This window comes from Cryptosporidium parvum, chromosome 7, assembly GCF_000165345.1.
Source record: "Cryptosporidium parvum Iowa II chromosome 7, whole genome shotgun sequence".
NCBI classification, from domain to species: domain Eukaryota; phylum Apicomplexa; class Conoidasida; order Eucoccidiorida; family Cryptosporidiidae; genus Cryptosporidium; species Cryptosporidium parvum.
Window position 1 is genome coordinate 38,309 of NC_006986.1, and position 21,819 is coordinate 60,127.

The following is a 21,819-nucleotide window of genomic DNA, read 5'->3' on the forward strand; positions in this document are numbered from 1 at the left end:
TTTATTTCTCGCTAAAACAAGAGCAAACCTATAAATTGTTTTAATTTAATTATTGAAAACTGACATTAATATATTAGTTATTCAGTTAATGATAAGTAATAGAACTAAAATTCACTAATACTTACTAAGTTTATTGCTAGAGTCAATTAGTTGACAAAGGAGCTTAGTTTCGTCTAATATTAAATTTTTGAACTCTTAATATTATCCGAATTTTATGAAAGGACGAATAGGATTGGCTATACCTTTGTGGTGATTTTTTTAATTACTGTCTTGTACTTGTCTGTGTTTCTCTTTAAAATATCTTCAATAGGGCCTAAAACTCTTTTGAATGCCTTTCTGTCAAGATAAGCAACTTTACATCTTCCTCGTGCCTTAACTGTAGCAGCTCTCGGCGCGTTTCTTAATAAAGCCAGTTCTCCAAAATAATCACCTCTCTTGTAGCTCATCACTTCAACGTTGTCTTTAAGAGCTACAGCATTACCTGTAATGATTAAGTAAAATGTATCTCCCTGTTCTCCTTGCTTGATGATTTCTTGTCCATCCTCAAAGATTGAACTCTTTAAGACCATAGTTAACTTGTTCAATTCATAAACATCCATAGTCTTAAGTATTTCAACTTCTTTAAGGAAGGTTTCGTAAGTACTAATTCTCTTTGATGCTGAACCCTTAACTATGTGATTAAATGTTTCTCTATCTAAGGCCCATAACAAACAATCAGTTTTTGCAACAACGCTTGCTGCTCTTGGGCAGTTATACAAAAGAGCTAGTTCTCCAAATGCATCTCCAGGGTTTAGGTCGCAAAGATGTTTCCTTGGCTCAGTACTAGTTTTTTTGTAGCACTCCACTACTCCTTGATCTATTATATATAATTTATCTCCATTATCGCCTTGAGTTATAATTTCAGTGTCCTTCTTTACTGAAGTTTCCACGCAAGCTAAAATTACTGTTTTCAATTCATCATCATCTAAACTCGTAAACATAAAGCTTTCTAACAGCTTTTCACGAATACGCTTTTCCTGCTCCTTTGTTTTTGGGTAGCTTGGAGGAGTAAAATCCTTCATCTTGTTCCATGCACCATAAGCTTCAGCGCTCACACTTGTTCTGGGCCCTCTGGCTAAGAAGTTCTTTGGTATTTCAATATTATCTCTTACATCATCACTATCCGATTCACTTTCTGATCCCGAAGATGTTCCGCTAGTCTTTTTCCTTTTATCCTCCTTCCCAGAGGACTTCTTTGGATGTACTGCATCCACACTGGAAGCACTATAAAAATTTTAAAAATTAATAATTTACATTTATTATACGTAGATATTCTTACTTACCATGGACATATAAACCCCATTTTCGCTCTTTATGTTTATAGTAAATACTATCTATAAATATATTTTAATATATATAATTTATTAATTCTGAATCCGCTATTGTCCTTCCTACTATGATACTCTCAGTAGAGTCTCGTTCGGATTACTACCGTTTCTCCTTACCCTCTTATATTCTTAAGAATTGTTTTCTATTGGGAATTCCAAACCTGTGCATTTTACATTCCGTATATTTACAATTGCGTACAACTTTTTAGTACTATGCGTATGATGACGTGTCTTTTTTGAAGAAAAATTTATATGTAAATCCAAAAATAGCGAGACAACAATTAAGACCTACAGTTTCATTTTTAGGAATCTGCTTGTTTTTTTACTAAATTATTCAAATCTAATTTTAAATTTCTGATATCTTGTCGTATTGCAAATTTCTTGCTTGCATGTAAATCCTGCATGCATAGTGATTTCTACATACCGGCATCAATCTAAAAGCGTAGGAAGAGAGGGGCAAAAAAAAAAGGCAGATTTGAGTTATTATGTATTAAATGTCCAGTACAATAACAACCTTGGGACTTCAGCTGATACTAACACCTGTATTAAGACAACACATATAATGTATAGAGGTCTTTGATACAGTCAATTTTTGAGTAATAGCCTCAAAATCCCGAGATATGAATTGTTCATCTCAACTAAACTAGCTGAAAACCTATGTTTTTAAGTCTAACTAAGATCTGACTTTAGTGTCCTTCAATTATACAGAATTTAAAACTTGATAAGTAGCATCTGTAGCGGCATGCCAATAAACCATCACCTTATATTACGTTGTTATCTACATGGTAGTCTTCGTATGCATTCACAAACATTCTATATAAGAGATCAAGCACTCCCATGAATATTTGTTCACAAAACAAGGAAACCGAGTAGAAACAATCGTATTGGGTAACGATTTACAAACGACGACCACGTCTACCACCTTTTCTTCTGGTGCTATCAGTTGGAATTGGAGTAACATCCTCGATACGGCCAATCTTCATTCCAGCACGAGCTAAAGCTCTAAGAGCTGATTGAGCTCCCGGACCCATTGTCTTTGACTTGACTCCACCAACAGCTCTGAGCTTAATATGTAAAGCATGAATTCCGAATTCCTTGCATTTTTGAGCAACATCAACAGCTGCCATCATAGCTGCATATGGAGAGTTTTCATCACGATCTGCTTTAACCTTCATTCCACCAGTAACTCTTACGATGGTTTCTCTTCCTGACAAGTCAGTTACGTGAATGAATGTATCATTGAAAGAGGCGAATATATGAGCCACAGCGAAGTTTGTTTGTCCCTCACGAACCTAAATAAATTTTAAAAAATCAGTTATTCATGTTCAAATTATACCATCAATATTATAGAGTTTCGTCCAGAATGACCTAGTTCGATGATCTAAGCAAATAATCCCTGATCATATATATATTACTTTAGTATCGCAAAAACCAGTAAAGTGACGGATTATTTTGATACTTTTGTTTAAGTACAGAGAGTGATATCTCATTTGTACAAAGACAGAAAATTTTAGGGACTTGCATTTAATTGCCTAGTCATTAAACTATAGAATTGAAAACAGAATTAAAAAAAAACTCTGACTCAATTCATAGTCATAACATCTATATACACTCCACTCCAATATAACAACTTACCTGCTGGAATGGGACATCAGCAACTTGAGTTTCCTTCTTCTTTGGAGCCATTTTACCGTTGATTATCTCAAATTTCAGCTATTATGAGAAAAATTAATGTTGCAATTTGCTTAATTACAACTGGTAACGAATTATCGATGTTTCCTTATTTTGCTTTTTTTTCGGAGACAGACTTATTTTAACAGGCGCCAATTTTAATATTATTAATATTAATAATTATTAGACAGGCCAAATATAACTTCTGTCCGCATTATTACATTAATTTTTATGTCAAAAGTTATAATAAATCAGCGCCAATCTTTTCCTAATATGACCTTAAAATTCACTTTTGAAGACGTATCATTTATTTATTATAGAATATATTGGGGCCTAGACGGGAAAAATGGTAAAGCAAATGTAGCTATAGTATAGAGGCATGAAAAAACTGAGAAAATTTATTACAAGTATTTAAAAAATGTTAAGAGATCTAATTAGTTATTTTTGTGTGTTTTGTCATTAAATATAAATTTTGAAAGTTTGTATACCAAATTTAATCTAGAAAACACTTTATATACTATTAATGTCAATGTAATACTTAATAAGATGGATCCAATTATTTGGAAGAATAGTATTGGGAGCCCAAATTTGAAATATTCGAGTTCTAGGAACATTTAATTAGTGACCGTGATACCCCTTGACATTGGTTTTAGAACTTACCTATATTTAGCAAGATGTTCTTAGATTGTATTTGCTTATCATAAGATACATTCTTTAACTTTGCGACCACTTTAAAAGTCACAAATTGTTGACCTTGTTGGTCATAACTTAGAAATTTTTGCTATTATTGTTAATTAGTTTTTGTATTTAAAATATAAAAACTTACTTTTTGGCTGTTAAGTAATTCATTATTTGTGAAAACTAGAGAACTTGGAAGTACTTTATCAAGTATTTTATCTAAAAAACTTTGAGATATATTATATTCTGAAGTTCATTAATTTGAAAATAATTTATTAATTTTGTATTTTGCTATATAAACTCACTTTCTTCAGAAATTAATGGGATTATATTAAATTCTCCTTGAGGATCCTATAATATTTGTGAATTCTCTCATTTCAAAACAAATTAACCATCTCCACTCGAGAACTTACTGGCCCAGCAGAAAAGCATTCAAATTGGTATCTTCCATCAATGAGATCTTTCTTATTCACATTTATTATTAATGGATAATCTTATATTCAAGAATGAATTGTCAAGTTACACAATAATTGATCAATATTACTTACTTATATTCATTTTAATGCCATAATATGGCTTTCCTGGCAAAATTATAATATTATTCTCCATACCAGACTTAGAAAAGAAACCCAGTAATTATCATGTTTAACAATTAATGTTTTGTCTTATTATTATCTTACCTTGTCCAATGGCCTTTCAGACTTGGAAAATAAGACCAAAAAGGTGCTAATTAAGAATAGGTAAGCAGAGAACCTGCTTATAACTTTCATTATGAAATCCTAATTTAACTTTGGTTACTTTTTTGTATCTATTCTTCAGGTATATATTATTCCAATTTTTTTGTGTGGCTATAATTTGTGTGTTTTCCTAACAAATATACCGTTATAGGGGGAAAAAAAATACCGGTATTTAATCAATTGTGTGAAACCGAAATTTTTTTTATTTAAATATATTTTTAACCCAAATCAATCGAAAAAATTAAATATATAGGAAATCCAACAGGTAAAAAAATTCACTATGAAATGCGTCCATCTCTACTTTTGGGGAGTTCTGTGAGAAGAAAAAATTGCATAAAAAACTACTTGGTATCCTCAGATACTGAAATTGAAGATGAAAATAATAACATAAATACTCCTGTAAAAAATCTAACTATAAAGTTAAAAGAGGAGCACTATTATAGTGATAATTCAAACATTAATGAATGCTCCTCAAGACCATCAATAAGCTTAGCAACATCTGTTAGAAGAAAAGTGTATCACATAGACTCCAGCGAAGATAGCTATACAGAAGACGTAAACTTAAGCTATTTAAACAGTAATCCAAGTACTTTTACATCTGATATACTGGAAAATCTCCATGAGTCCCCAACTCAGCCTTGTATTCACTATAAAAGTGAATTTGAGCCAAATAACAATCCCTCTTCTAATTACTCAAGTATTGGAAGTAGAAGGAGAAACTGTATATTTAGTAGCGAAGAAGAAGATATTATCCCGTTATCTTCGAGGCCTTCAATTAAATATCAGTCTTCAGTTAGAAGGAAAAACAATTCAAGAAAAATTTTTACAATAATTGATTCAGATTCTGAAGATGAGTTAAGCAATAATGCAGCAAGCAAAAGATCGTCTTTTTGTCTAGGCCCAGAACTAATCTGTGAGCCAAATATTCTCAACTGTACACCAGAACAACACAATATCTGGAGGTCATTTGACTCTGATTTAGAAATAGATGAAACAAATGTTTCTATAGATACTCTACAAGAATTGGAGTGGAAAACAGCTATTTCATCTTCAGACTTTGAAGATGAAGAAGTGGAAAGAAAACATCTGACTGGTTATCAGTCTGAGGAAATTGAATATGAAGACAAAACTGGAGAATATCAAAATACTCCCAGAATGGATGAAAAAGAAGTATTACCAGAAAAATATAGTTTATTTAGTGATGAAGATATAGAAGATCAAAAGTCTGATTTGGAGGAGATCAAGGAAAATGTTAGCTCAAAAGATCTGAACTCTAATCAAGTGACAAACTTGACAAAAGAAATCCCCTTGAAAAATAAATCCGAAAAATTTGGAGCATTCATAAGACAAAGATCATCAATTGCAAAATATTGGTACCAAAAGTTTAATAAGCAAGTTTTCCATAATAGGCTTCCAGAGGAAGTTCCAATTAAATGGACAGGAAGGCTTCAAAGAACAGCAGCTCAAACACTTTTTATTACTAATATAGATGGTTCTAAAAGAGTGGTAATTAAGCTTTCAAAGTATGTTTTGGATTGTGAATTCAGATTAAAGAAAACACTGTTACATGAATGTTGTCATGTAGCTCAATTTTTATTAGATTCTTGTATTAGGCCTCCTCATGGACAAATATTTATGAAATGGGGAAAAGTAGCTACAAAAGTGTTTCCTGACTTAAAAGTTGAAATATACCATAATTATGAAATAATATACAAATACAGATATCAATGTTTAAGATGTTTTCAGATGTTTGGAAGACAAACCAAAATAAATGATGAAACCAAGATTGTTTGTTCAGTCTGTAATGGTACAGTAATATTTATTGGAAGAGGAACTTTAAGCAATAGTAGGAAGGAATTTCAAGTAAAAGCACAGAACCCTCCAAATACACAGAAGAGTAAATCCAACCCTTACTCTGAGTTTGTAAAGGAGAAGTTTGCAGAGTTCAAGAAGGATATTAGGGATGGCAGAACCCCCTCCAGAAGAGCTCCAAGCATAATGAAAGAAATTGCAAAGCTTTGGAAACAAAAAAAGTCTGAAGATTTGATTCAAGACTTCGAAAAGCTTTCCATAAACAATTAGAATATTGAAGTAATATATAGATCTATTTATCAGCTTGTTTCATACTAGTTTTACATTGTTCTCTTATTCTATTGATTTTTACTAACCTATATTTATAAATCAATGAGTTTATTACGAATAAACAAATTAGTATCAAATCAATTATTAACGAGTATTTTACATATTTATAAAATGTATATTTGTATCTTATAATATTTCCGATGCTATTCATATGATAAGCTCCAATATAAGCTGAGTTAATCATATTTTTGTTATTGTTGATAGGTATCGAATTTTCAAAGAATTTTCTTGAATCGTATTTCAATTCAGTTATTACAAAATCTGCCAAGCTTTGTATCATACTTGTACATACATCCATTTTAATCCAGTAATCTTCTTTTTGGAGCTTTTTACCAAACAATGTCCCGAAGCTTTGTATTCTACAATTTATTCCAATAGAATTAGGAAGTTCTTGTAATGCATTACTACTTAAATAGTTCGGTCCATACCTCAGCTCCCCTAACATGCTACATCCATCCATACACTCAGTATTATGCTGAGTCCAGTAATTTAATCTGCAATTCTCCAATGAAATATCATTTTTCTCAGAAATTGAATTTGGTACTATATCAAAGTTAAGCAACCATCCATATATTATTTCAAATAATAAAATATATATTAGAAGGCAATATTTAACCTTTTTCATTTCTATTTTATTTTGTTCATTTATTATTTTTTTACTCCTATTTATAAGGCTTAAAATATTTCACAATTTACATGTAATTTAAATGCATGCATGCAGTTTTACTAATAGAAACAAAGAATTACATAAAACAAATGCTTTATAATAAATTAATTAACTCTAATAAGTTAAAAATATAATAAAATTAACCTCAGAACTCAACAGGAATAGTTTTATATACACACGAGTATGCTGGAGAATTTGACCTTTCTACTTTCTTTGCTTCTTCCGTGCTTGTTTTGATTGCAGTTACACAAGGATCTGAACTTAATTCATCATCTGGAATTCTCTCAAACAACGTCTTATAGGTATCCATCACCTTAACTGCCCAAACATAATAGTCATATACATCGGTTACTATATAAATCAATCCTCCCTCTTGTAATAAGTACCAATACAAAGGAACAGTTGAGTAACTAATACAGTGAAAAAAAGGAATTAAGAGTTAAGTTAAAATATATATATGTATATATTTAATATTAAAACTGCAAAAAGGTCCAAACTTACCTCACAATTCTTCTTCTCCAGTTTCTTTTTTTGAAATGTGGATCTGGGAAACAAATAAAAATCATTTCTAACTGATGTTTTGTAATGTAATTTGGTAAATATTTCATTGCATTCGTTTTAACTACACTGATATTCTTTCCAGTACCATTTTGTTGCATTGAAAGTATTCTTTCCCCTACGTAATTAGTTACTTTCTCTCTAATCTCTAACCCTAATGCAAGCTTGTCTTTAAAATGCTCGCTCAACCAAACTAGTAATCCTCCATATCCACATCCAATATCTAATATCTTTAAATGTTTCGAAATTGCTACACTTTTTTCACTTAAAATTTTGTTTTCACTGTATTTTATGGGGTACTTCTTAGTATTTAGATGAAGCTCCTTTTTAAATCCTTCCTGATCAGAATAATAATTTGGATAATGTAATTCCCAGTCAATGTAATCTGGACTTAATGGGTGTATCATAAAATTGTCAGCCAATGGATTACAGTGCTACAAATGTAATTATTTGGTTCATTTTTGATCATTTTAATTAGTCTTTAATATAAAATAAACTTACTGCTCGTTGTCTATAATACTTTTTTTGAGGATGTTTAACTACTTGATCATGTTCGTGGTCTTGCATAATTAAAATACAAATTGATTTCCTTTCTATTTCAACTTTTTTTTGTATTCAATAGTAGTCTTTGTAACTTGTAATATCCTATAAAAATTAACACTTAAAAATACTCTAATTTGTGTTTAATAAATTTATTAACTTTTCTTTAAAAGAATTTTTTTCTTTATTTCAACCTATTCGATACCGTCTATACCGGTAATGATAAACAATTACCGGTGTGCAAAAGAGATCTAAAAATGAAAAAAATAATATTTCTGAATAAACAGTAGATTTATTTTAGTATAAATATCTTTCATTTACCAATTAACTTATCTTTTGTCCCACTATTCATAAATTCAAGTAGTAAATCCTTTTTACCAAGCTTTTTTAATTCTCAAATTGACCTTTATGATTTGGCGCCACTACTTTTTTGACTTAATATCAGTAATACTTGGAGTTTAGGAAAAAATGACATCTTTTAGTACTTCTCTTCAAGACTGTGAGAATGAGACTCTCTTAAACTTAAATCATTCTTTTGAAATAATTATGGATTGCAAATTTAATGAGAAGGATAACCTGCTCTATACTTCTCATGTTGACGGTAAAATCTTCGGGTATGTTTCCAAATAATGAACAAGAACACAATCTGAGATAATTAACTTTACTATTTTAGGTTTGAATTTGACTTTCATGAAAATAAACTTAATTCCGCATCAAAATTGTTTGGAAAAAAAGGATCCTGTAGAAATGTTGAATTTATGAATGGTAAGTTTAAATTTTTTATTTAAAATATAATTAAACGAGAATTAGATAATATTGTTGCAACATACAATACTGGAGAAACTATTCTATTGGACAAATCAGGGAAAGCTATTTGGAGAACCTCGAAAAGGTAAGTAATATTAATAAACATTTTAATTTTCATAACACTTTTTAGTGGAGTTGGGATTAATGCAGTTGCTTGTTTAAGTAATAATGTTATTGCCACAGGGAATGATGAGGGATTCATTGAGGTACGACTTTCTTATAATTTTAGTATAATAAATTACTTACATGATTATTTAGATGTGGGATGTTAGAGATAAAAGTAACAAATCATTTTCAAAGTTTAGAGATTACGAAGACTGTATTAATGGTTAGTTAATACAAAAAAAAAATGAAAAATAAGATATTGATTTTTTAAAAAAATTAATCCTAGATATTTATAATATTGAAGAAAAAAACTCTTTAATTATTATTTCTGGTGATACTTTGGGTGTATATGACACTAAAAGTATCACCAGTAAGAAAAACAAAGATCATCTTCTTTCATTGTCTGATCCTCAGGAAGAAAATATATTATGTTCCAAAGCTATTCGCGTAAGTTCAGATAATTCATATTGTTTTCATTTTTTAAAAAAGCATCAACCAATAAATTATTTCAGAACAATTCAAAAATTGTATGTGGAACGGATGAAGGAAATCTATTATTTTTTTCTTGGGATAACTTTGGAGATTGCACTGATCGTATGTTAATCCCATTTGTTGATGGGTTTGAAAATGATAACAGTGTAGAACATATACAAATATATCAAGACCAGTTTGCCATTATTTCAACTAGTGATGGAATATTAAAAGTAGTTGAATTCTTTCCAAACGAGATACTCGGTAAGTTTTAGAATTCCTCAACGATTGAAGGTTCGAGAAAGACTATCTGAACTTTTTTTGTTTACATCTTAAATTTATTCCATTTATTTTAGGTACACTCACATTAAATTCTCGAAGTAAATCAGAAAATATTAATATTGAATGCTCAAAAACAACAATTTCAAATTCAAATAATTTCATCAGTAAGTTATAAATATCTTCAAATCAATTTTTTCTTTTATCGCATCTTTTAGTTCATTCTCATGGAGTTAATCTTGATTTCTATAATTTAAGTATGGTTGATGACATAATTACCAAAGGTTCATCTTCCAACACTTCAAGTAAAAAAAAGAGAAAAAAGTCAACAATTCACAATGATTTCTTCCAGGACCTTTAGTTTAAAATATATTTAATTTATATTTTTTCATTCATAAATTTGTAATCTTATTCCCGAAATTTCTTTTCAAAAATAAATACTATTTGTTTATTTATTTACTCATGAATGAGCTCTTCTGGTGATTCTTCTAAATATCTCATTCCCTTACTATAAGTTACTGGAACATAAACATTAGGTTCAGATTTTGTAACTGGCACATACATTTGTGGTGGGGAAGGGTTTCCTTTTGCATAGCCAACTGGAACATATCTCATTTGCTGTTTTTGAGGTACTACATAGGTGCTTTTTTCTGGAACTGTATACATTACTTTCTTATAGCTCTTTGCTGGTACATATTGTACCTTTTGCATATATACTGGCTCATATACAGTGTTATATTGGCCTTTTCCATACAATCTTCTTAGGTTAGTTTCCTCATTTGGAATGCTTGTTTCATTTATTGAATTTTCGATCGAAATATTTTCTCTTTCCTCACAACTTATTAATCCAATAAGTAAACCAACAATAATAAATATTAACCTCATATTTCCTATCATTTCTTATTAAATTTGAAAAAAAAAATCAATATTTTATTCTTACAAAGTTATAATTGAAAAATCTTAATTATTCTCAGAATTACCATCCATGCAAATCATGTAATAGTGCCACAATAATCATTACGTAATTAATATTTTTTTTGACACGTGGCATCCACATAAAATTGCATGTATAACACATTTGCATGTATTTAAAAGAATTACATGCAAGTTAGTATTGGAATTTAGGAATAAAAAAATCAATAAATAAACAGAATAAGATTTTATTGAATTAAAATAGCATATTGGAATTAACAGATTATTAATTATTGCTTAAATTGCAATTTTGTAATAGAACTTATTAATAATCTTTAAAAATAGAGCTTTAACGATAATAGTAAAACAATCATTTTTGTAGATTTTTACAAACTTTTTCGATAGAGGAGCTCAGATTTGTGAATGATAGCTTGCAAGCTTCTAAAGTCTTTTCAATTTCAATTTGTTGCGATTCCATAACTAAAGGAAAAATTGATGTTAAAAATTCATGATATAATTTATTCGAAAACGCTTTAACCTTACCTGTGAGCCTTGAATTAATTGTAGAGACATCCTGATGTAAAACTTTCAAAAGTTTTAGTCTTTCCAATACAAATGGTAGTGCTGCGCCGGTACATTTCCATTTCTGAATGATATCATAAAGTTTGGTAATTTGTGTAGAGTCAGTTTCATTAAACAAAGAATCATTAAGGTCCTTTCTCTTCTTGTTAAGTTGTTCAATCGATGTGGATAATGCCTAAAAGAACATAATTTATTAAATTAAATTATGAATAAATTCGTTCGCTTCTTTGATTATTAAGATCAAAACCTACCTGCACTCTTCTAAAAATTCCTTCTAGTCTATTTGTATCCAGGAGTGAAAGTCTTTGAGAAATGTTGTGTATTGCACTTTGAATATCAGAATATGGCATTTCCGAAAGCCGGTCGACACCTATTCTTGACTCTACTTCATAAACCCTTCTCTCCAGCTCTAACAGATTTTTCAAATCAAGAATGCTTTCCGAATTATCTTTCATGCATTCAATAGATATCTCTATTTCCTGTTCTTTATCTTCAACTCCCTCTCCTGAGGTGCTTTTACCTACACTATTTATATACTGAAAAAATTTGTGTTTTTTGCTTTGATCATCAAATTAAACTTACGTTTGAAAGCTCATCAAGTAAATCTTTTGTTGTAAAACTTTGCTGTTTTAGTGTATCTAAGGAACTCATTGAGTTCTCTAATGACTTTTGTTTATCAATCAGACTATTTAAGTTGTTCTTAATATCTTCAATATCGGATAATAGCGATGTTGAGTCATTCAAAAGTGCAACATTAAAACTTTTGCTCAATTCATGTTCCCCCTTCTTAATGGTCTCATAAGCTTTTACAGTATTTTCTATTTCAGAAATCTCAGATTTTATACGAACCAATGAACCATTCACATCTTCACTGCTCAGTGTAGTTCCCTTTAATCTATTTAATTTAATATTCTCATCAGTAGATAAAGCTTTAATTAATTTTAAATAGTCTGTTTTCACTAATTCCCCATTAATCATCTGTTCATTGCTTTGTACTATTCTTCTATATGATTTCAATACGGAAGAATTATCATTTGAAAGAGAATTTTCATCGTTTTGAGACTCTTGCTCGTTCCTATTCTCCGGATCATATTCAAATACGGTATCCTCTGTGCCCCTTATCATTTTGTGTGCAGCAATTATAGATCAAATTATAGACAAATCCTTTAATCAAAAGCTCAAAATAACTATTTCAAACAATCATCTGCCTTCCAAGAACTGTTTTGATTTAATCTTTATTTATTCCTCTTATTTCTTTGCCCCTATTATGCAATTTTTTCCCTAAATAAAAATCAAAACAAAAAAAAAAATAAATCCAATTTCCCGCCCAAAATTATAATTACGTTCAAGCCTTTCCAATTTAATATAAAGCTAAATTTGTTTGTTCAAAAGTGAAGCTGTGATGTAAAATATTTTATTCTCTGGAAATGCTTCTAAGAGTTTTGTTTCTCGTTGTTTTCCTTACTTGCTTATACGATCTTAGGGTTTTTTCTGCTCATCCATATAAGTCTATCGTAATTCACGAGGTGGAAGAGTCCGTCATTGAAGAGCAAATTAGAGCAGCGAATCGTATTGCTTCCGTTTCTACAGACTCAGTCTCGCTACCAAGTAAACTGTCTGCATATAATTACTGCAAAACTCTCTCTAAACTGGTAGGATCAAAGTATCACTGGGGAGATGTTTCTTATACTTGGCAAAAAAGATTTAGAAGATTTGGCTACTGGGTTTGCTTTAGAGATTGTGGAGGAGGGGGGGACTGTCTTTATAATTCAATTATATCATCTTTGAATCTTAGTAATACTAGCGTTTCTATGCTTAGAAGGCTAGTTGCAGATCAATTTGTGGGTATTAACACTACATCATTATATAGTTCCGATGGAAATACAAAAACTTCGAATATTGAGAATATAATTGATGCAAGTGGAGAAATTTTAAATACCTTAAATTATAATAATACTGCTCATCCCAACTCTAATTCGAATTCCAACTATACAGATCTTTTAAGTAATTGGAACGAAACTACTTACTTAGAGAGAATGGAAGTTCTTGCTACAACAGAAGCATTTGGTGACTGGAAAGATCTATGGTCTCCTTCAAGCATACTAAATAGCAATTTTCAGTATGGAACAGATATATCCACAAACATTAAAAAAGCACTTTTGGTACACAAATTTTTGTCCAAACCAGGAAATACCCATTGGGGAGCCCAATGGGATGTAAACTATATAGAGAAAATCTATAATGTCAAAGTTATAATACTATGGAAGAATAGAGGAATCTTTTACCCTACACTTGGAGATCAAGTGGATTTCACAAAAATTGTTTTAATTTATTACGATGATGCTATAGGGCACTTTCAAGTAATTGGACTTAAAAAAATGAACTCACCTCCTAAATCTGACTTAATTTCAGTGTTCAGTAAGGAAAAAATCCCTACTTCACTCAAAAAATTATATAAAGATGATACAAACAACGATTTAGACTAATTATTTAGCTTACCTAAGAAATTAATGTTTAGTACTAAGCAATGTGATTTCAAAAACTAAGTCGGCATTCTTGGGTATTACAGGAGGACATCCTCTTGCACCATATCCTAGTTTTGAAGGAATGAATACTCTTCTAGTTTCTGTTACTATCATTCCCTTAACTCCCTGATCAAATCCAGGAACTACCTGTCCGCTTCCAATAGTAAATGAAAGATTTCCACTATCAAACTTTTTGCCGGTTTTTGCTAATCTACCTTCATATTTAACATTAACTTTGCTTCCTACTAGAGCAATCTGAGGAATATCTGATTTCACATTCTTTGAAATAGATAAAACTTCATATTTCAATCCATTTGGAAACTCTTTCTTGAATCCTGGAGAAATAATATCATTCTGAACGTTCTTTATGTCTTTTGTCAAAGCAGAAGCTTTTTTTTTATCTTCAGCCTTTACTTTTTCTATTGTTTTGATAACTTTTTTCCCACCTTTCTGTGGCTCTTTCTCTGAAGCTGTTGATAATGAATCAGACTCTGATTCTGAATCGAAATTTTTCATTTCAATATCCTCTACTTGCTTCTCTGATTCATCACCTTCAAGTGAAGAAATTTCAGATTCTTCATCATCAGAATGGTTAGCTTCACAGCATCCATCTTCACAACAGTCTTGCACTGGTAGATTTGCAATGCAATCAACTACACCACTTCCTTTACAGTACAATGTTGAGCCTGTCGGAAATTCTTGTTGATGAATACATGCATTTGGTTGAGACTTAGTTACTGTCGCTACGATTAAATCGTCCTGTGGATATCCCTGATCGGTTGGAAACTTGACATATACACTAACTTGAGTACCTTCTGTTAATGTAATATGTGACAAGGTTAAGCCAAATTCGCTGAACTCAAATTTATTATTGTTCTTTGAACCCTTTGTTGACAAAGTAAATCCGATTAACTTAAACATTTTACTTAATTTTCCTAGAAATTTCTCTATCAGTTTATATAAACTTAACTCTAGGGCCAAACTTGACTATAAATAAATACGTGGCGCCAAACCTCCGATATATGGACTATTCGGCCAGGTGAGAGAACGGCAAAAATAAAAAGATATTTGAAAAAAATATGCAAAATAGAATAGTACAACGATAGTTAACAGTTAGACTATTAGACATTCAATCTTGCACTTTATAAGAGGATTAAAACTTTCAAACACCGTGCAATCTACCTACTAGAATAAGCCTTATTAGAGCTAAATTCAGCGATTTCTTTCGTACGTAAATCTCGATAATAAACAACAATATTAGATTACCTGGTATATTGACCAAATAGCAAAGAAATTTGAGCTCCAAAATGTACCTTTTGGAGAATGTTGACTTTAAAAAGAACCTTTTATTTATTTAAAGGTCTTCGTCATCATCTTCAATTGGTGCATTTGCTGCCTCACTTAATTCTCTCTCAGCTTGAGCAACGAGAGTTGGGTCAATATTAACTTCCGGAGCTTTTGCATGCTGACCAACCAATTGCAAAGCTGGCTGATTTGTCAATCTTCTTGCCAACCACAAGAATGGTTTCTCAAAGTTGTAGTTACTTCTTGCAGAAATATCGTAATACTGGAGGTTACGCTTTCTATGATATTGAATTTGTCTTGCCTTAACCTGTCTATCCTTAACGTCAACTTTGTTTCCAACCAAAACGATTGGAATGTTTTCGCAGACGCGAACAATATCTCTGTGCCAATTTGGAACATTCTTGTATGTAATTCTGGAAGTAACGTCGAACATAATAATAGCACATTGCCCCTTTATATAATAACCATCTCTGAGCCCACCAAATTTCTCCTGGCCTGCAGTATCCCAAACATTGAAGATTAATGGACCAAAATCTGTGTTAAACTTCAATGGATGTACTTCAACGCCAATAGTAGGAATATATTTCTTTTCAAACTCTCCAGTTAAGTGGCGTTTTACAAGTGTAGTTTTACCAACGCCTCCATCACCAACCAATGCAAGCTTGAATTCTGGTGCTTGAGCTGCCATTTTCCTAAAATATTAGTAATCCCTGTTTAAAAATTTTCGCCAATAATAGATTACTCTAGGACTGCGTATTATTACCTTTATTAGGCCTCAAGTAATATTCTGTCTTACACCCACATGATTAGGCGGCAAGTTATTATCATTTCTTGTACCGGCATTTTGGTACTGGGTCTCTTAGTAAAAAACAATAAAAGGTATGAAAGAATTAGGAAAAAGAGTAACTTAATGCGATTGAACAAATATAGGTTTAGATGTGTATATAAGTCTACACTTGCACTCTAAACTGCAAGCCATAGTTCTATTCTTATTTAGTAGATTAATAGTTCATTGCCCCAAGAGACATGCTCTGATTTCGTCTGCTCTTTTAGAGGCAACATCAATAAGTTGGCTCAGGTTGCTTTTTAACTTTCCTGGAGTGTATTTGCTAATGCATTGGGTCTGCAAAGTGTTGATTTGGTTATCAACGCAGCAAATAGTAACGCTGCTTCCTATCGAGTCCTCCATGTAGTTTGGATCGCAAACCCATATGCTATCATTAAGGTATGAAAAGGAAACAAATATTGGAACTTTTTTTAGAAAGAAACTTGAACTATCTTGCATCATTTGTTCTCTTTTAACTTCATCTTTAGAAATCGGATCAGAGGAAATCCTGAACCAATTGTAGTCGTCATCCCAAACCAAGTTCTTAGGTAAAATAGTGTTACGAAGGGATGCAATCGATGCAATTAGTGTATAATCCAATGGGTTTCCATCGTAAGATAGGCAAACCACTTTAATGTCAATCAACCAGTGTAACTCTTTACCCTGGAATTTTGTTATGAATGCTTCCTTGTTAATAATGCGCGAGTCATTCAAACACTCTGTGATGGAATTGGAAACAAAGTTGGAATGATTAGGGTTGCCTGTAAATCCACATATGGTTGGAAGTTCTAAGGAAACATTTATTCTTGTATTTGTTATGGCATTATTTGATTCTTGATCAAGGCCTGTATGAATTATCTGGGGGCTACAGCAGGCAATATAGGATGAGTTCCCTATTCTGACAGAGACAGCTCCATAATTGCTAGAACTTAGCTCGTTCAATTCTAGCTTAAAATTCCTACAAACTTCAGGTTTCCTTCCGTCACACCTTACTCCTTGTTCCAAGAAGCGGTTCAAGTACTCATCAGGTCTTAAATACCAAAGTGAACTCTTATTCATTATAAAACTGTCATTACAACATTAAATCCAAACATATATCGTTCTCTTTTTAATTCTCCATTAAATATGTTTCTCGACATCAAATACTTAGTATGGCTTAGGCGCCAAAAATAAGAGGATGACACCTAATCTGCATGTTTATAAAATTATGAAAAATTATTTAATTAATATTTAAGAATTTGTTATGTTAAAGCCACAAAAATTGTAATTACTCTTTGCTAAAACGCTTATTTAAGTGTCGTAGACTAAGATGCAAAGCTCTAAAACTATTACTGATCAATTTGAAGAATTGATTAAGAAAGCAAAGACGTTGAATAAAACTCACCCAGTAGTTCAAGAAGAAAATGTGGACGATAAAAATAAAAAGAATGAATTAAATTCTGCCAAACTTGAAATTTCAATGCTTCAGAAGCGTCATGAAATGTGTGTTGTACAAAAAAATGCTATTAAGGATCTAATCAACCTCCATAAGGAAGAATTACAGCTTTTAGAAAGTGCCTTAAGAACAATTGAATCCGAGGAGAAGAAAGTACTTGAAATAATACTTAGGGAAACTCTTGATGGTGATTCACTTACTAGAGCAACATCTGTGGAAATGGTTGAGCGTGATAATGACTCTGCATATACAAAATCCATCCTCCCATCTGAAGATTTATCTACACAAACTACTTATGAGAATTTAGAACATGATGCTTCAAAAAGCTATACTAGCTCTAATAATAGAGATCCAGAGTACTCAAATGATGAGTATTCCTATAAAGATGAGTTAGAAAGTGATGAATCTAATGATTATTCAGATAATACTTCAGAGCAAGAAGACTTTTCTTCAAGATATTCAACTAGTAGAGTAAATACAGAAAGAAAGGTCAGATTTTCGATTGACGACTTGGGGGTTAGCTCAGAAACTAAATCGAATAATGTATCAAAGTCCAACTCAAGTTATAGTGTTACAAATGCGGCAAGGCCTTCCAATTCAATTAGAACTACAATAAGTATTCCTCAAAGATATAATTATATTAGAAACAGAAATTCCAGTCTAATGAAAGAGATTTCAATTAAAAAGATATTGGAAGGTAACAGAAAGCTAGATATGGAAGAAAAAGATCAAGGCCAAAGAGAATTGGTGAGAAAGCTACATACATTATATTCATCTAAAAGATAGAAAAATTATTTAGGTATTTTAAAAACTACTGGCTTGGATGCCTTTGCATTTTGAATCAAACTTGAGCACTTTGATGTACCGACAATTCTTTCAAGAGCTAAGGAATTTTGCCAATGAAAGAGAGTAACTGCTAGTGGAGCAGTAGATTTTGGATTACTTTTATCTGGGCCTTGTGAAAAGTTAATGCTTTGAATACAATCTAGATAAATACTCGGGTAGATTGGAGGGCCACAGAATATCACCTTTGTTGCACCTTTAAGAAGGTATCTCCTAAAGAATAAAAACCTCTCTGTAGTTATTAAAATAGGGAGCTCTCCTTTATAAAATGCAAATCTATTTCTAGAAAGTGAAGCGTTTGATGTTGACTCATTACATGAAGCAAATATTGCGTTTTGTTGAAGAAGGTATTTTCTAATCCTCAGATATATTACATAATTTGAAAGTACAATTAATACTCTCTCTGTTTTCCCATCTAAAGCTGCCAAAATATCAGGATAAAGAGTTGAACCAAAGTAATTAAGCAAACACTCTTCTGGCGTCCCTGTGTCACCTGTCTTAATAAACATCTGTTGAATTCCCTCCACTAACTTCGGCGCAATATACAATGGTAAATTCTTCTCCATGTATCCTATTATCTTCTCTAGTGGTTTCCATAATCTTATAAACCCTCTTCTATTTTGTGTATGGTTTCTAAATAATGAATTAATATCTTCTATTCTACATGCAGAAATCATAATTGTTTGTCTGAATTCCTTTGAATTCCCATCTAAAAATGCTTGGTATACTCTCCTAATATCGCAGTTTCCTAGTGATTTTTTAGGAAGTTTGTTCATCACTTTAAATACATCAAGTATATGATCCCAGTTTTGCATAAAAATTATGTCAGCTCCAAAAACTAAGCAAACTTCGATACTTGAACAGAACGAAATATCTGAGCCTTTTCCTCCTTCACTCATCCCCATCACTCTTCTAATACCTAATGGAGAAGCAATAATAATATCAGAGTTATCAAAAGAACTGTATAGGTTCATTCCAGATTTGGTAAGCTGAATGCCAAGCTTAAATTCGTCATCATGGTCTTTACCTTCAAAAAGATATCTATAAAGCTCATCATTTCTGCCTAATTTACTTTCTAATACATTTGTTTTGCTCTGATTTTCTACGCTTTCAGCCTTTTGATCCTTCTTAATTTTCTCGTTACCTTCATTGGTGGCTTCCTCATTCTCCGAAGAATTATCAGGAAGCCCAAATTCTTCTTCAAACCTGTCATATCCTCTTAATACTTTTCCATGGGGTAAAATTGTAACTAAAGTATCTACAAGTTTCTTAGCAACTCCTTTGAATGGGCACAAAATTAAAACTCTGCATCTATTGAAACCTTGATCTCTGAATCTATCATCTCCTAAATTATCAATATTAGAATTCACCTTATCCTTAATGGCTTCTTGCAATTTCGAGTTATTATTCATTACAAGCTGTCTGGAGTTATATATATGCCTACTAATATGTAGCATGCAAAGTGACATTGCCCAAGGAGAAGTAATGGCTTTTAAATTCGAATATTCTACATCAATGTAGCCATTAACAATCCCATAAAAAGTATTTAACTCATCCAATTCATGAGATTCTAGAATTTCAAAAGATTCTATATGCTTTCCCCAATTTTGCCTAAATTTTGAATCCATTTGAAAATTAGCCAGATTAAGTTTTCCTTTCTTAAATTTTGGAGTTTCTAATATTAGCTTTTGAATGTCTCTAATCCTATCAGACATTTGGGAACTCTCTAGTTTGAATGGACTGAAACCAGGAAGATTTACTATCTCCTTCTCAGTTTTCTCTTTAGATTCTGCAGTCACTTTGCAATTAATCTCAGGAATTTGTTGCATTCCTTCATTGGTATAGTCAGCAAAATATTCACCATGTTTTTTAGTAAAAGTTATCTCGGTTCCAACATTTCCTTCTAATGCTCCATTATGAGTATCAATCGAATTAGTGACCTCTTCAGTGCCATTACTTTCAGTTTCCTTTTTCTTTGAAGATTCCTTTAAATTGTTTTGGAAGTCATTTCGAACAAATTGCATCCACTTAGAATATACATCCGAAGAATTTGAAATCATCCCATTTATTTCTCCATCTAAGTCGCTTAGAGTACTATCAGAATCAAATTTTCTCGTATCAGTCCTTATTTTTTTGGAAGTAGTACCAATTGGTCTAGAATTGCCATTTTTAGATTTCAGACTCCGACGTTTCGATCTGAGAGTCATTGTATGTTGAATTCAAGAAACATATAACGAGGTAAACGGCATAGATCAACTCAAATGATTCTAAGTTTTGGGAAATAAGCAAAGATTGGAATAAAATTATAATTGTATTTGGAATCATTCAAAAAATCCCTATGACTATTTGGCGCGAGCGGTCAATATTACTTTGATATATTGCGGACAAATTAACTTGTAAGGTAAGTAACAAAAGCTGCAACAGAATAAGAAACAGTGCCTGGGATAAGTCCACTAACAAGCATTGTAATTGCAGATCTAATTGGAGGCATATTGCAGAACTTTCCTTTGACATATCCCAAAACATAAAGTGTAACAGCACAGCAAATACATGCCGTAGAGAAAGAAAGTGCCTGGGAAAACTCGTTGAGTAGATCAGAAAGAGAAAATATGTATTTAAATGAAACAAAGGAAAGCATTGGTATGAGTCCAAATAGTGCGAAGCTGAAAAACATGAAAGTAGCAGTTTTTAGTGGTGAGGGTTGAGAGGAGTCACCTTGCTCAATTATCAATCCCAATTCTTCAAACATCATGTTTGATATAAAAAAATCCTTGTATTTAAAAGTTAAATCTACCATTTTCTGTGCATCTTCTTCAGAAAACCCATATTTTAACTGATATAAATTGTACATTTCACTTATTTCTTCCTCTGGGCAATTTTCAACTTCCCATTTTTCTCTTTCTTGTTCAGAATGAACGAACTCCTTTTCAGCTTTAGAACTAACATACTCTCCAACTGACATAGCAAATGCATCTGCTAGTAGACTACCCATGCAAATTGTAAAAAGCTGAATAGTTGTAAAACCAGCAGCAACGCAGCCAGAAACAAGTGAAAATATGGTGATGATCCCATCTAGACCACCAAAAACAATGACCTTAAGTAGTTCACTCTGAGTTCCAAGGTGTTCCTCTTTGTGAGGATATCTTTTGTGTACTAAACTAAATAAAACATATTTTTGTTTGAAGAATTCATTATTAATTAGCCGTGTTTCCAAACAAATAAAATTATTAAACTTACGCTGACCTCTCGATATCACGCTCCCTATAAGCTTCTCTTGCTTCCTCCAATCTTTCACTTCGTTTAAATATGCTATTATAAAATCCTTTAACTATAGTATTCATCTTTTAGGGAGTACAGACTAACTAATCC

The 21,819-nt window shown here is 31.6% G+C and overlaps 15 protein-coding genes across 15 annotated transcripts; 4 read left to right on the plus strand and 11 right to left on the minus strand.

Moving 5' to 3' along the window:
- Window positions 1-236: 236 nt before the first annotated feature.
- cgd7_120 (cAMP-dependent protein kinase regulatory subunit) lies at window positions 237-1,274 on the minus strand (the record flags this gene model as incomplete). The annotated part of the gene is made up of 1 exon (XM_001388325.1): window positions 237-1,274. A coding segment is annotated over one exon (1,038 nt), but the record flags the coding sequence as incomplete, so codon positions are not given.
- Window positions 1,275-2,263: 989 nt separating this feature from the next.
- On the minus strand, window positions 2,264-2,659 carry cgd7_130 (40S ribosomal protein S14; the record flags this gene model as incomplete). The annotated part of the gene is made up of 1 exon (XM_628206.1): window positions 2,264-2,659. A coding segment is annotated over one exon (396 nt), but the record flags the coding sequence as incomplete, so codon positions are not given.
- A 2,079-nt stretch (window positions 2,660-4,738) lies between these two features.
- cgd7_140 (SprT family metallopeptidase) lies at window positions 4,739-6,535 on the plus strand (the record flags this gene model as incomplete). Its single annotated transcript, XM_628207.1, has 1 exon — window positions 4,739-6,535. One exon carries the CDS (start codon window positions 4,739-4,741, stop codon window positions 6,533-6,535), a length of 1,797 nt encoding a protein of 598 aa, XP_628209.1.
- Window positions 6,536-6,557: 22 nt separating this feature from the next.
- cgd7_150 (hypothetical protein with signal peptide and transmembrane domain near C-terminus) lies at window positions 6,558-7,220 on the minus strand (the record flags this gene model as incomplete). The annotated part of the gene is made up of 1 exon (XM_628208.1): window positions 6,558-7,220. One exon carries the CDS (start codon window positions 7,218-7,220, stop codon window positions 6,558-6,560), a length of 663 nt encoding a protein of 220 aa, XP_628210.1.
- Window positions 7,221-7,407: 187 nt separating this feature from the next.
- On the minus strand, window positions 7,408-8,254 carry cgd7_160 (putative methyltransferase-related; the record flags this gene model as incomplete). The annotated part of the gene is made up of 2 exons (XM_001388326.1): window positions 7,408-7,672; window positions 7,764-8,254. Coding segments are annotated over 2 exons (756 nt in total), but the record flags the coding sequence as incomplete, so codon positions are not given.
- A 1,479-nt stretch (window positions 8,255-9,733) lies between these two features.
- On the plus strand, window positions 9,734-10,018 carry cgd7_170 (hypothetical protein; the record flags this gene model as incomplete). Its single annotated transcript, XM_628209.1, has 1 exon — window positions 9,734-10,018. A coding segment is annotated over one exon (285 nt), but the record flags the coding sequence as incomplete, so codon positions are not given.
- A 460-nt stretch (window positions 10,019-10,478) lies between these two features.
- cgd7_180 (hypothetical protein) lies at window positions 10,479-10,919 on the minus strand (the record flags this gene model as incomplete). Its single annotated transcript, XM_628210.1, has 1 exon — window positions 10,479-10,919. One exon carries the CDS (start codon window positions 10,917-10,919, stop codon window positions 10,479-10,481), a length of 441 nt encoding a protein of 146 aa, XP_628212.1.
- An 800-nt stretch (window positions 10,920-11,719) lies between these two features.
- On the minus strand, window positions 11,720-12,088 carry cgd7_190 (hypothetical protein; the record flags this gene model as incomplete). Its single annotated transcript, XM_628211.1, has 1 exon — window positions 11,720-12,088. A coding segment is annotated over one exon (369 nt), but the record flags the coding sequence as incomplete, so codon positions are not given.
- An 855-nt stretch (window positions 12,089-12,943) lies between these two features.
- Window positions 12,944-14,002, plus strand: cgd7_200 (hypothetical protein with signal peptide; the record flags this gene model as incomplete). Its single annotated transcript, XM_628212.1, has 1 exon — window positions 12,944-14,002. The coding sequence occupies one exon, from the start codon at window positions 12,944-12,946 to the stop codon at window positions 14,000-14,002; it is 1,059 nt and encodes a 352-aa protein (XP_628214.1).
- A 21-nt stretch (window positions 14,003-14,023) lies between these two features.
- Window positions 14,024-14,962, minus strand: cgd7_210 (fkbp'fkbp; the record flags this gene model as incomplete). Its single annotated transcript, XM_628213.1, has 1 exon — window positions 14,024-14,962. The coding sequence occupies one exon, from the start codon at window positions 14,960-14,962 to the stop codon at window positions 14,024-14,026; it is 939 nt and encodes a 312-aa protein (XP_628215.1).
- A 433-nt stretch (window positions 14,963-15,395) lies between these two features.
- cgd7_220 (GTP-binding nuclear protein ran/tc4) lies at window positions 15,396-16,034 on the minus strand (the record flags this gene model as incomplete). The annotated part of the gene is made up of 1 exon (XM_001388327.1): window positions 15,396-16,034. The coding sequence occupies one exon, from the start codon at window positions 16,032-16,034 to the stop codon at window positions 15,396-15,398; it is 639 nt and encodes a 212-aa protein (XP_001388364.1).
- A 321-nt stretch (window positions 16,035-16,355) lies between these two features.
- On the minus strand, window positions 16,356-17,231 carry cgd7_230 (RPR45-like archaeo-eukaryotic exosomal RNAse PH; the record flags this gene model as incomplete). The annotated part of the gene is made up of 1 exon (XM_628214.1): window positions 16,356-17,231. The coding sequence occupies one exon, from the start codon at window positions 17,229-17,231 to the stop codon at window positions 16,356-16,358; it is 876 nt and encodes a 291-aa protein (XP_628216.1).
- Window positions 17,232-17,481: 250 nt separating this feature from the next.
- On the plus strand, window positions 17,482-18,393 carry cgd7_240 (hypothetical protein; the record flags this gene model as incomplete). Its single annotated transcript, XM_628215.1, has 1 exon — window positions 17,482-18,393. One exon carries the CDS (start codon window positions 17,482-17,484, stop codon window positions 18,391-18,393), a length of 912 nt encoding a protein of 303 aa, XP_628217.1.
- Window positions 18,394-18,398: 5 nt separating this feature from the next.
- Window positions 18,399-20,657, minus strand: cgd7_250 (conserved protein; the record flags this gene model as incomplete). Its single annotated transcript, XM_628216.1, has 1 exon — window positions 18,399-20,657. One exon carries the CDS (start codon window positions 20,655-20,657, stop codon window positions 18,399-18,401), a length of 2,259 nt encoding a protein of 752 aa, XP_628218.1.
- A 182-nt stretch (window positions 20,658-20,839) lies between these two features.
- cgd7_260 (conserved integral membrane protein with 4 transmembrane domains, possible plant or bacterial origin) lies at window positions 20,840-21,778 on the minus strand (the record flags this gene model as incomplete). Its single annotated transcript, XM_628217.1, has 1 exon — window positions 20,840-21,778. A coding segment is annotated over one exon (939 nt), but the record flags the coding sequence as incomplete, so codon positions are not given.
- Between the last annotated feature and the right edge of the window lie 41 nt (window positions 21,779-21,819).